Source organism: Maniola jurtina, chromosome 17 (assembly GCF_905333055.1).
Source record: "Maniola jurtina chromosome 17, ilManJurt1.1, whole genome shotgun sequence".
NCBI lineage: Eukaryota > Metazoa > Arthropoda > Insecta > Lepidoptera > Nymphalidae > Maniola > Maniola jurtina.
In genome coordinates, this window is record NC_060045.1 from 7857847 (window position 1) to 7871293 (window position 13447).

Consider the following 13447-nt stretch of genomic DNA (forward strand, 5'->3'; position numbering starts at 1 on the left):
AATGGCTTACCTGTAGGTACCTACCTACTCTTGGAATTGTATAAGAAACCTAATTTGATATCGAAACAAAAAAATCTAATCTTTTTCTTACTTTTACTAACGTTGCTCTAGATAACGAGAAAATTCTCTGCGCTACTATACCTAAGATCGTAATGTAATGAAGTTAGAAGAATAAGGTGATTGATATTAGATAACGATTATTATTATAGGTCTATTATCATAATGAAATAAAGGCCGTGTTTGCGCCACTGTTTACGTAAGATAATAATGGGTATTTTATAGCGTCGTGAGTCGTGACGTAAATTTATATAGCCGAGACAAACATAAACCGTCTTACAATAAAGACCTAATGGTTATGTCGAAATGCAATTTTTAGCCGCGGGCGAATTCCGAAAGTTGAGACTCGTAGATTTTGTGGTTAGAGACCTTTGAGGTGCTTGAACTTTATAATTAAAATTTGAAATGTTCTAAATGGTGTAAACTATGCATTTTAAGTTATTACAAGTAAGGTAAGGCGAAACGTAGATATGCTTGTACTATTTCTTTTCTACTGCTGTTTTAACTGCAGGGGATTTCCGAAAGTTAAATATAGTTTTGTGGTTGGAGACTTTGAATGAAAATTTGAAATGTGTATAGTTGCATAGTTTGGTAAAGTTAATTAAGTTATTATAAGATTTTGCAAACAAAAAATATTTTTATGGTGAAACGTAGACATTCACACCTACTCGTATATGCGTATTTATTTTCTGCGTGTTAGTAGGCATTAAATCCGAATGGAAAACATATTATTCAAAGGATAAGAAGGAAAATGTCTTCACTGAATTAAAAATCTTTTTGCAATAAACTCCTGTTTACGATAACCAGCGTGTTATTTCAGTAAAGTGTAATTTTTCACAAACAATGTTCAAACCTATTTATTCTTTTATAAATGATAAAACTTACATTCAATTCATATGTAATGATACTGGGCGGTTAATTCCATAGAACACACCATCCTTTAACTCAATAGAAACTAATTTACAGCCATTGCAAATCTTTTTAATCAAATAATACATTGTACTTAGTCGCAAGCAGGCAAAGGCCTTACAGATAGGAATTATTGAGAAAAATCTCTTATGAAATTATGATGGGTAAAATATTTTTATATCCGCTTGCACGAGTGATTGCATAACAGTACATAGTACCTAGAAGCAGTAAATAAAGTGGCCTGATAGACAACTAGGTAATTACTCGTTGATATGTGTCGGCAATGTGTGTCGAGGCGGTGGACGCGTTAATGGGACCTCGTTGACCAATGTTTTACAACACTATTCTAGTTAGGTATATTCCTTTGGCCTACTCATAATGTCAAACTAATCTTTGAAGGTAAACCAAGGGTTTCTTTTCTGTGAGCTTTCTGAAGCGTCGAGCTTTATATGTTTCGCAAGGGTGTAATGTAGATTAAGTACTAATATTGTAGTATCAGTGTGGAGTAATTTTTTTGTATTTTAAAAGAACAGCATCTTTGATGAAAGCTCCCAGTCGGCTTGATTCCTTCCGACATCTTGAACCCTTGATTCCTGATTATTTCATGTTTTGTGTGCATTAAAGTTTTCTATCTATCTTGAACAATAGTCATTTATTTCAACAAATTATCACATTATCACAAAACAACTAACAAAACTATAAGTACGTATAAACCTTCCTCTTGAACCACTCTATCTGTTGATGAACCCCGTATAAATATATGTTGTGTCCAGTAGTTTGAGTTGTGAGTTGATAGATCAGTCAGTCAGTCGCCTTTTCCTTTAATATTTATATACCTTATTGTAAGCGCAAGACACATTTGTCGAGCTCTATTCCCACGAGTTTTTGTAATAAATAAAAAAAACCTGCCAAGTGCGAGTCACTCGCGCACCGAGGGTTCCGTACTCGGGTATTTTTTTCCAACATTTTGCACGATAAATCAAAAACTACTATACATAAAAATAAATAAAAATCTGTTTTAGAATGTACAAGTAAAGCCCTTTCATATGATACTTAAGTAAAATAACTATACCCACTTGGTATAGTTATTTTACTTTGAAAATTGAAACACATTTTAATTTTTTTTTAATGATGTAACCACAAATTCGCGGTTTTCAGATTTATTCCTGTACTTGTGCTATAAGACCTACCTACCTGCCAAATTTCATGATTCTAGGTGAACGGGAAGTACCCTATAGGTTTCTTGACAGACACGATGGACAGACAGACGGACAGACAGACAGACAGACAACAAAGTGATTTTATAAGGGTTCCATTTCTCCTTTTGAGGTACGGAACCCTAAAAAATTAATATCCATGTGATTGTGACACAACGTTTCCGCCATAGTGGCCATGACGCGTTTGTGTCCAGTCCACAATCTTCCTAGAATGAAACGAATGAAACAGTACACAGTGGGCAGTGAAAGGATCGAAAATTCAAATGTCATGAGTTGCGCGTGACATGTATTTCGTAAAGTATCGCACGAACCCTATTGGGCAATGTAGCGTTTCTCAAGTCTTTGTCTTACAATGTAATTTACGAAAAATCTTGGAATACAACGGAATACGAATTATTCGATATGTGTAACGAATCACACTAATATTATAAAGGCGAAAGTTTGTGTGTATGTATATGTTTGTTACTGGTTAACGCAAAAACAACTGGACTTTGGCTGAGAGGTAGATTATAATAGGATTAACACATAGGCTACTTATATCCCGGAAAAACAAAGAGTTCCCACGGGATTTTTAAAAACCTATAACCACGCGAACGAAGTCGCGGGTGTCAGCTAGTGCGATAGTAAAATGTCTTATTCTTTCTAGAATCTAGAAAGACCTTCGTGTCATAAATTACAAGTGGAAGAGGAAGTCACTGTTGTTACTTGTTAGGGAAAATATTACAAATGTATGCGGGACCAATGATAAAACATCAACTTCAGCTAAGTAGGTACCTATTAAATATTTTGTTTTTTTTTTGTATACAAATATATTAAGCTGAATAATTTATTGGTTATATGATCCGATTCGGAAAATTCTTTCACTCATTAATAGCTAAGTAGTAGCAATTATCTCCGACTGCTATTACATAATCCATGATTTCCTGGATAACTCAGAATATTAGCTATAATGCCAAGTTTCATTTAAATCCGTTCAAGAGTTTCATTCTGAAACGTGCAAGACAGATAGACAGATAGACTCCCAAACAAACATACAATAGATAAAAAAATACATTCGTATTCTACTCAATGAGCTTTAAACATCGATGTATAGCTTTAAACAATGATACCCCACATGCTGATGCATGGGTAATTTTTTTTAAATTATTTTATTAAAACAAAAGACAAAAAATTTATTGAATTTCTAATTCATTATTTGGTTTTGGGTCAACATTTTATACCAATTAGGTACCAAAATTTCAGGTTTGTAACTTATATCGTCTACGAGCTTGAGACCTTGAGACACGCGGACAGACAGACAGACCGACAGACTAGACAGCAAAGTGATATGAACAGGGCTCTATTTTTACCCTTTGGGTACGGACTACGGAAACCTAATAAAATGAGTATTTTTGTAAAGTTGATATAATATTAGTAACTGACCCAGTTAGCGAAACTGGGCCACTAACTGGTTACCTAAAAGTAAGAAAATTGATACTAGGTACAACCTAGAGAACCTTTTTAGAGCTAGAATAACATGATATGCTGTAGTTTCGAAAATAATTTCGAAAGTCGACCTACTAAGAAATAGACGATAAAATTATCATTTTTGAAACTGTTTTATTGTCACAATAATTTAATATTAAAGTCACGTACAAAATACTAACCTCGGCCGTACTTTTAATGTATTCCCGCAACAGACTACTTGTCTTAAGGATTCAGAGAAACGTACGTTCCGTAATATATGATACGATAAAAATATCTTAGGTACTTTCTAGAATTGCATGTAGATGCGACCACACTTAAGCAGAGCACTAAGTAATTAGAGCATAAACACTTAATAATTTTTTCTCTTAGCACTATCTACTCTCGAAGCAAAATAACATCATAATTCTGTGAAGACGGAATACGAAACTTTTCTACGATAGCAAATTCCAAATTAAAGTGGACAAATTCAAGTAACTATTTCGAAATTTGTTTGAGAAAGAAGAAAAAGAAAACTGACATACGAGTATAAGTAGCTAGCCCACCCCAGTCTACTCGCGTGGAGTTTTTGAAAATCTGTGAGAGAGTGAATTTCCAAAAATCCTGAAACAATTTTTTTATCTTTTGACCGAAAGCCTAAATATGCCTAATTTTCTTGGATAGAACTTGAAAAATAATGGACTTTCAAACAAAGTTTGATCCCTATTTAACTCCCTTACAGGTATTTTCAGAAATCCTTTCTTAGTGCACACCTTCCTCATAAAATAAACCTACTGACAAAATTTTAAGTTCTAATCCCACCGGTTTACTGTGCGTTGATAGATTAGATCGGCCAGTCAGTATAGATATCCGAACGAGTCTTACATTGCATGACTTCATATTCCTGACATTACATTTCCTCTTAATAAGTGGTGTAGACGACAATTTCAAGTCCCTACCGATGAAAGAAGAATAGGCCGTTGCACGCCCATTGAATTTGCATAAGTGCCTCGGGTCAATACCCGCTTTTAACTGTATGCTCCTTATGTAGATATCTTCTCATAGTATTTACTTTAAGACTAAATAAATTCACTAGGACTCTGGTGATCAAGTTATTTGTCGTTTATTAAGTTGATTCTAAAAGCTTAATTTTTAACCATTAAAATTAGTTCAAAGCAATTTTAAAAAGCAAACTAACGTTGTAATTATAACGAGAATAAGAATAACTGCAGAAGATACTTCAAGGCAGTGGTAAGCTATAAACACTTTAATAAAAGAACAGCCCCATTAATCTAATTTATGATTAGTACACAGCCACAGTCAATTCAAAAAAAAGTATAAAAACTAGTAGTAGAACCAAAAACATAAAGAGAAGACCGTTCGTTATTACAAGTGTTAACAACCGCGGAAAAGCAAATAGGAATCACATAAAAATAAACTATAAACAATTTTATGAACCAAACAGACCAAACTTAAAATAGGTACAGTGTTCTAAATTCACTGTCCATGTTATTGACCGAGCCGGTAAACAACATGTCTCATAAATGAACTCCAAAATAGATGTTTGAAAAAGAGTCAGTTTTTGTGACCGGATTAAAAGTCAGATATCAGTCGAGAGCTAGACAAGATAAAATATGTATATGTTTTATCTGCAAGTTCATACTTTTTTGAGCCATGACTTGTGAGATTGACATTGTAAATTAAAAAGTGAACGTTAATATCCTAGTCATTTGCAAAAGAGAAAAACACAGTGTTTTCTGTAGAAGATTTTGGGTTAACGAATGAAGTAAAAGCTAGTTTCAATTTAACACTTTGCGTGGGTTACGCAAAGGTCAATGATTTAAATGCATGCAGCTTAATAAATGTGGGTGAATCAGATAGGGTTATATCTAACAAAGGCTTTATTTATTAACTTTGCCTCGATACATCTACTTAGCATGCTAGACTTGTAAAATTGGCAGATAGGGAAATCAGAAACAGTAACTACATTGTTGTAGATCTTGAAACCGGTATTTGTCGTGAACTTAAGTGTGTCTTTAAATACTATATTATACTTATGCTTCCTCAAAACTAAGTAGGTAAGTAGATATCACAGTAAACTAAATATTAAATTGCTGTCAGAACGGAAAAAGGAAATACATATGAGTAAAATATCAGTTTCTTAAGACGGAGTTGTAAGGATGAAATTGTAATTTGTATCATCATGAATAAACCCATCGCCAACTTTCTACAGACCACGGGTCTTCTCTCAGTATGAGAAGGATTTGGCCATATCCTCTCAGCGGAGTGGATATGGCCAAATCAGTCTGCCATTCCGCACTTGGCCAGCGGGTCAAGACTTTATACACATTATGGAGAGCTCTCAGATATGCAGATTTCCTAAGACTGTTCTCCTTCACCTAATATTTAATTGCTTAAAACGCACACAGCTCCGAAAAATTAGACGCCTTCGAGATCGATACCCCGACCTCCCGAATAGTATGCGGACTTTTTAACCACTAGGCTATCACGGCTTGTATTGTATGGACTGAAATAAAAACAAAGGACTTACCTCTTGAGGAAGTCAGTGTATTCGGCCTGTCGGATGAGCCCAGTCCTCATCATGATGGTTTGGAAGCATTGTCGTTCAATGGCCCATAGACGGCAATCGGTCGCAGCCTTGATAGTGGCGGTTCTCTTGCAATTGTATAGGATTGCCAGCTCGCCGAAGACCTTTCCGGGTGCCATTGTGCTAAGGTACTTGTTCTCGCGAGATACTTCCACTCGACCCTCTGAGGACAATATAAAATCTAATTGAAATACTGAATCAAAAATGATCACAAGAGAAGAAAGATATAGAAAAAGGAGTTAAACTCCTTTTTGTACAGTCGTGTCATAAAGCCCTGAAAATACGTATTATTTTTAGGGCTCATGTAGGTATGTATGTGAGTTTTTTAGTCCACCATAACTTCCAAACGCTTGAACAGATTTGGATGTATGGGATATCGTTAGAATTACTATATCATTCCGAGTGATAACTATAACTTTTTTGAAAAAAAAAAAAAAAACAATATGGCGGCTGTATGGCCCCATTTTTAAAATTTGAATTTTTAGCATGGCAGTCGTGATTTTTTTAATCAAGTGCAAGTTGAACGTTATCTTGTCTCAGCACTTAAAGTTTTGATAACTACGTACCTACATAATTTTAATGTTTAAACTATCACGATAGTTTTACGATTTTCGATACTTTTTCACGTTTCCATTTGAAGTAGGTATAGAAACTAGTTGGGTTTACATCGACTAAATACGTGAGTGTAGCCGCTACATTCTATACGTATCTACATAATTGTTGAAAATTATCAGATATGTTATATTTACTTATTCAAATCACTGTCTATCTGCTCTAAAATTAACAAACTTAACCCACATATACCTAGTATAAGTTGTAAATTTTGATTTATAACTCAACTATGTAATCATTAAATAGATCAGTCCATAAATACATTAATTTATATTTAATTAAAATAACCTGCATAATTAAAATTAATAATATCATTTCGCAGCGATCAAAATTTTAATAACGGAACTGTTTATTGACACACAACCATAAGTGTTCAAGGCTAATGCTAATACAGAAACTAATCGTTTCTCACGATGACTCATAACCAGTCTCGTTGGAAAACTTGACAGGATATTGCAAAAAGTTTCATACTTAGCAAATCTTACAAGCACTGCAACTACTAGACAAGCAAAATAAACTATGATCGATGATTAGGAAACTGTAAAAGCTCATTCTTCATTCGCTTTAATAATACTGGAAGTTAGTAAAGGGTAAGTATGTCAGTCTTAGCATCTTAAGTTTAGCTAATGTTTAGGTAATTTTCCTCTTAACAATAATTCTGATTGCTCTCTATTTTTATCGTACTCTTCTTTTCTGAGTTGCGTAACTCCTTCCCATTAATAAATAATAATAATACAATGGTAAAGTTTTCTTAGGATATTGATGCGTTAAACTCTCAGGATGAGATCGATAGACTGCACTTTGACTTTTCTCAGACCTAAGACTAAGTTAAAACGAGATAGACTTATATCTCTACATAAACCTGTCTCATTTTAACTCTCACTTAAGCATGAGTAATGTCAATGTTCGCTTTACAGATCTGAGCTTATGCACTTTATAGATCTCTCTAAGGCTGAAGGGCATACTTTGACTTTTCTCAAGACATAAGTTTCAGTTAAAAAGAGACAGATTTATGCCAGCAATATAACACTGTCTCGTTTTAACATTATATAAAATCTGAGCAAAGTCAAAGATCGTTCTTTAACGCTCAACTTCAGATCCTTTTGCATACTGATTCTGAGTGCTCTACTTGAATAAAAGTATCTTACTATTTTGACTTATTTCTTCAGATTGAAGGCATGCATTACATAGTAGTTACATACTTGTACTTTATTTAACTTAATAATGTATGAAAGACAGAACAATTGAGTCAAGGTGACAACCGTGCGAACAAACAAAGAGGCGTGTGATATCGTTCATTGTTTTCTTCATTCTTGTTAAATCACTTCATTAATACCCTGAATTCATTATGTTGTATTAACATTGTGCCATCTTTAATAGCGAGAGTTGTTTACGTGAAAAATATATATTTATTTTATCGTAAGTTCATTAATTAGAAGACGGATAGTAACAACACTTACTCGTACATTGTTCCCTCAGTTATAAAGTTTACTTACTTTAAATATCTATACTAATAAATAAAATTGGAGTGTCTGTCTGTAATTTCGAAATAACTACCTCATATTAAGCTCATATGGTTATTTGAACGATACCAACACTGAATCATACGTTTTTAAAATTTTTGTCTGTCTGTCTGTCTGTCTGTCTGTCTGTCTGCCTGTCTGTCTGTCTGTCTGTTTGAAAAGGCTAATCTTTGGAACGGCTGAACCGATTTTGACGGGATTTTCACAGACAAGTAGAGGATTGACCAGGGCGTAAAATAGGCTACTTTTTTAACCGACTTTCGAAAAGGGAGTTGTGTTTTTCTACCTATGTACACCGAAATCTCCGAGATTTCTGAACCGATTTGCGTAATTTTTTTTTTAATCGATAGAGGAACTTTGTGACATTGTTTCATAAAAAAATTGGATTCCAACTCCTCAATCCTGATGCTGCAGGGGATCTGGCCAATCCACGCGGGCGAAGCTGCGGGCATCAGCTAGTATAAAATAAAGTCACACCTTCAAGGTGAATATGTATAACACTTCTGATAACATTATAATTAATTTAACCAAATATGTAATGTAAATGCATAGACTGATTGATATAATGTAAAATTGAATTTTAATCACCGTGAGTTTAGGAAACAACTTAATTGAAAAGTTCTGATCAAAATACAGATCTCATAACTTCAAATGGATCATTGACAAAAACGAAGGTAAATAACTGAATTCACATATTATTAAAAGTTTTTCAAGGCGAAGCGCATTCAAATTGCAGGTTGAAAGATCAAAACGCGTTTTTATACTATTAGCATATTTACTAGCTTAGCTTCGTATAAAAAATATTCTCACAATTTAATGGTTTAATTATATTAATCACAGATGTTATGCTTATCAGCAAGTATTTGTACTTGAATTATCAGCATGTGGTAATCCAATTTACGGCCGTTAACTCGATCTGATTCGAAAAACAAAAAACCGGCTTTCCTTTTATGAAATTAGACTGACAAACTAGTGTCGGAAACAGGGTTAATTCAATTAACAATATTCATTCTTCTTCTACGCTTGCATGATTAACTATAAAAGTAGGCCAATTTAGACTTGTTTTAATTTATACACGCAAGTAGATTCGTTAAGCAACGTTTAAGTAGGTATTCCAACCGAATAATTATAAGTAACTATTGCATATTATTACTAGATTTGTTCTCACAAGATCATTAAAAAAAAAATTAAAACGATTTTGCTTTGATGTATTTTAGGTATGTGTACTAACAATCCAGTGGCTAGTACTAGTCAAAGCCGAGTGAAGTTTCAAGGATGTTTAAAATGTTCGTAGATACTAGAATGAATATCTTTATCTTCTTGGATCAGATCCGTTAATTATGAAAATTGATTTATGGGGAAATAGGAAATATTTTTATTTGTTTATAATGAAATGAATTTTAGATAAATAAATGAATTACAGAGTTAATTGGTACTTCCAAAGACATATCGCATCTAATTCTTATAATCGTACACATTTTTAAAACTCTATCAAACAGCGCAATATCCTCATAACTTTTTATAGAATCAAAACGCGTTTTATTGCAGGCTGTAGTAAGATCATCGTCTATCTACGTGTCAGCATCTTATACAATATATTTGCTATATAATATAATAATCACATGAAAAAGATAAGGTGATAAAAACAAGCTAAACACAAAAATACAGTTGAGAAGATAACAAGGTTTACCTGAATCTCCATTTCGTTGTAAGTCAAATGGCTTGTTGTCTTCTAAGCGGGTAACGTCGAGCAAAATCCCAGCGTCAAGTGAAGATTCAGTGGCTGTACTATCTCGCTGACAAAGATTTCCAGTTCTCCTTTTACGTGTTCCGTATGTGTGTACAGGCACTATAAGTTTTGGTCGAGGTATAGAAAAATCTGAGTCGGACCCACTAGATGAACTTTTAGCACTTCGCGAATAAACACCGTTATTATTACTCACACGCTCTTCAGGAATACGATCTTTAGGTGAACTGAACGATAAAATGTCATTGTACCTATCATACCTATCTTCACTTTTCACTCTCACCGTATTGTATAGCTTCCCGTATTTATCCGGCTTAATTTGTCTAGAAACACCGTTAGTCCGATAGTCACTTTCTTTTCCTAAGTCGACGGAGTGAAATCCATTACTAGTTACAGGAACAGGTGGAGGTTGACTTCCACGCAACATTCCATATTGCATTAGTGTCAGCTGTTCACTCGGAGAGAGATTCCTTTTTGGTTGTGTAACAGTAACGCCATTATACATTTTACTATCATTTTCTACAGTATCGAGATAAGCTCGAAGTGGCGCTCGTCCTTCACTTTTTACTCTTAAAGATTTTGAGCGAAAACTAGGCCTAACATCGTCCGCGCGTCCGTTCCGCTCATTTTCAGGTTGCGTTATGTGCTCAGGAAGTTGTTCGCATGTAGATAACGATTCATTAATAGGGTGCATGTATATGCCTAAATCTTCCGCTTCGCTATCTATGTCGAGGTTTTTGTTTCCGGATTTGGACTTGATGGGGGTTAAATCTAAAGTTGCCATGGAATTTATTATTTGATACATAGTACCATTGCCGTAGCCACGAACGGACCCGTTCATTTTAGCATCTCCATTTTGAAGATTTCTTTCTTTCTTTGGATCTTTTTGAATTAACTTTATCTTATCGCTGTCGGTATCGTTGTTTTGTTGGCTAACTCTCGAATAGTATTCGTAATATGATTCCGATGAAGGATCTGGGGGTACAGGTCCAGGATCAGGCAGAGGATAGCAATTTTTCTTTGAGTCGGCTTTTCTTTGGCGATGAGCATATTTCAGAGAGTCTTTTCTTGGTGGAGGGACTGGAGCTTGTCTATCACTAGAACCAAAGGCTTCGATGTCCCATTCAGTAAAATTTCGTCTCTTTACTCTTCTTAAAGTTGATGGTTTATACCCATTTGGCATATCTTTAAAACTATAACTATGTTTTAACTTATTTTGCATTAAGAAATTATTGTTAGCTCTAGCTTTTTCTTCAATATCTTGTTGATATTTTGCTAACTGAGATATGTTTTCATTAGGAACATTGTTTTTGTAGTTGTGACCACGACTTGCCCGTGAGTATGTATTGTATTTTTCATCTTCTTTTTCGACGCTGCGTCCCACATCTCGACAGGATTTGCTTCTAGATATGGAATTAAATGAAGATTTATTCGACTGATTATCATCATCCTTGTAACCAAGATTGTTAGCCCCCACCCAGTTGGCGGCATAAACCAGATCCATAGTTCTATCGTTGATAGATAGCCACGGGTCCTCCATGACCGCTTTTCCCGGGTAATGTTTAATTTTCATAATGCTTCAAAATATAATATTACTTTATCATTCATGAAACTTTGCAAACACTTTCTTGACACTTTTACAACACTAAAAGATTCTTGATCCATCTTTGTAATTGAGTCAGTTCAGTTGGAAATTCGCGATTTCAGTTGTCGATTTTCGTATTGATTTTTTAAATATATTTCATATCTACATAAAAGAAGACAAGATTAAAACACAAAACTTTAACCCTTTATGCCACAACAATCTTACTTATACGAACGCCTTCAAAATATATATCTTTATTAATACACCTAACTAGGCATTTAAATGCAGTTTCAAGATATCACATTGTATTGTGAATTGATAAATATACCTATCTAGTCACTCAGATTTTTCTTTTGTCATAAAGGTTCAGATTTTGCATTTGGTATTATATTATAGGTAGGTTATTATAAAGTAAAATGACCATTTTGAAATAAAGAAGTCCAGTAGCGAATTGGTTTAAATATGTTTGAGAAAGATGAAACAATAAAGAGAAAAAGAGAGGTTTAGTCAGTAGAAGAAGAATTTTATTCACGAAATCAACTTTATTTATAGAGGTACCTAAAACACGGGTTGACATAATTTATGCGAGTGTATGAATAAAATGCCTGATTCCGATTCTGGTTAAGTGACTCAATGATTCATAAACTTTGTATGATTCATAATAATAAGGACCCAGATACCTACACATTGTTTTTTCCCTACCAACTACCAACATCGGCTGGAGTCAATAAAAATTAATTCATATATACCTACACATACTTACAATAGAAGAAAAGGGAAGTCAACAAAAGTAGAAAAGTTTTGACTGCTTTTCTAATCTACTTAAGTATTTAAATTCTACATGGATTCTAGAGGGCTTTCACTGGCACATAACTGAAGGTCTCCATATTTTGTTCGGTTGCGTATGGCAAGTGCAAACTAAGCTTGACCTTTATCAAGTAAAGTGATGAGTAATATATCAAGTTATAAGTATAGTTCATATCTTGATAGCACGCATACATGCAGAAATACCTAAATAATGCACTTATGAGCAAAGTATGCAAGAGTTAACGAAACCGTTCATCCATACTCAATATTATAAATGAGAAAGTGTGTCTGTTTGTCTGTCTGCTACGTATTCACGGCTCAACCGCTGAACCTATTTTAATTAAATTTGGTACAGAGTTAGCTAACATCCTGGGGACGAGTATAATCAAAGAAAATCAAAGAGTTCGTACGGGACTCTTAAGGGTCTATCCGTTTAACCGATTTACTTATATGTTTGGTAGGTACAGAGGTAGCATACGCCCCGGAAATTGACTTCGGACACTTTTTATCCCGGAAAAGCAGCGTGCCCACGGGAAGACCTACATCCACGCGCACGGAGTCGCGGGCATCATCTAGTAAGTACAAAGAGTTCCCACGGGATTTTGAAAGGACCTAAATCGACGCGGACGGAGCCGCGGGCATAATCTAGTCACACTAATATTATAAAGGTGAAAGTTTGTATGTGTGTGTGTGTGTGTGTGTATGTTTGTTACTCCTTCACGCAAAAACCACTGGACGGATTTGGCAGAAATTCGGTATGGAGATAGATAGTATCTTGGATTAGCACATAGGCTACTTTTTATCCCGGAAAATCAAAGAGTTCCCACGGGATTTCGAAAACCTAAATCCACGCGGGCGAAGCCGCGGGCATCGGCTAGTAAGTAATAAAATAATGCCCTTGATAGACCTGCATGTAGGATCATAAGTGACTGTTCAACT

At 34.6% G+C, this 13447-nt stretch overlaps 1 protein-coding gene across 5 annotated transcripts in view; it reads right to left on the minus strand.

The window, feature by feature from the left end:
• Positions 1 to 13447, minus strand: part of LOC123873603 (cGMP-dependent protein kinase, isozyme 2 forms cD4/T1/T3A/T3B) — a 160068-nt gene that overhangs the window by 21900 nt on the left and 124721 nt on the right. For 3 of the 5 annotated variants that reach the window (XM_045918491.1, XM_045918492.1, XM_045918493.1), the window contains exon 4: positions 6178 to 6397. In XM_045918491.1, coding sequence (XP_045774447.1) covers positions 6178 to 6397 — 220 coding nt within the window. Of the gene's footprint in view, positions 1 to 6177; positions 6398 to 10059; positions 11864 to 13447 lie in introns of all 5 variants that reach the window. The other 2 variants (XM_045918489.1, XM_045918490.1) reach the window with 1 other exon arrangement.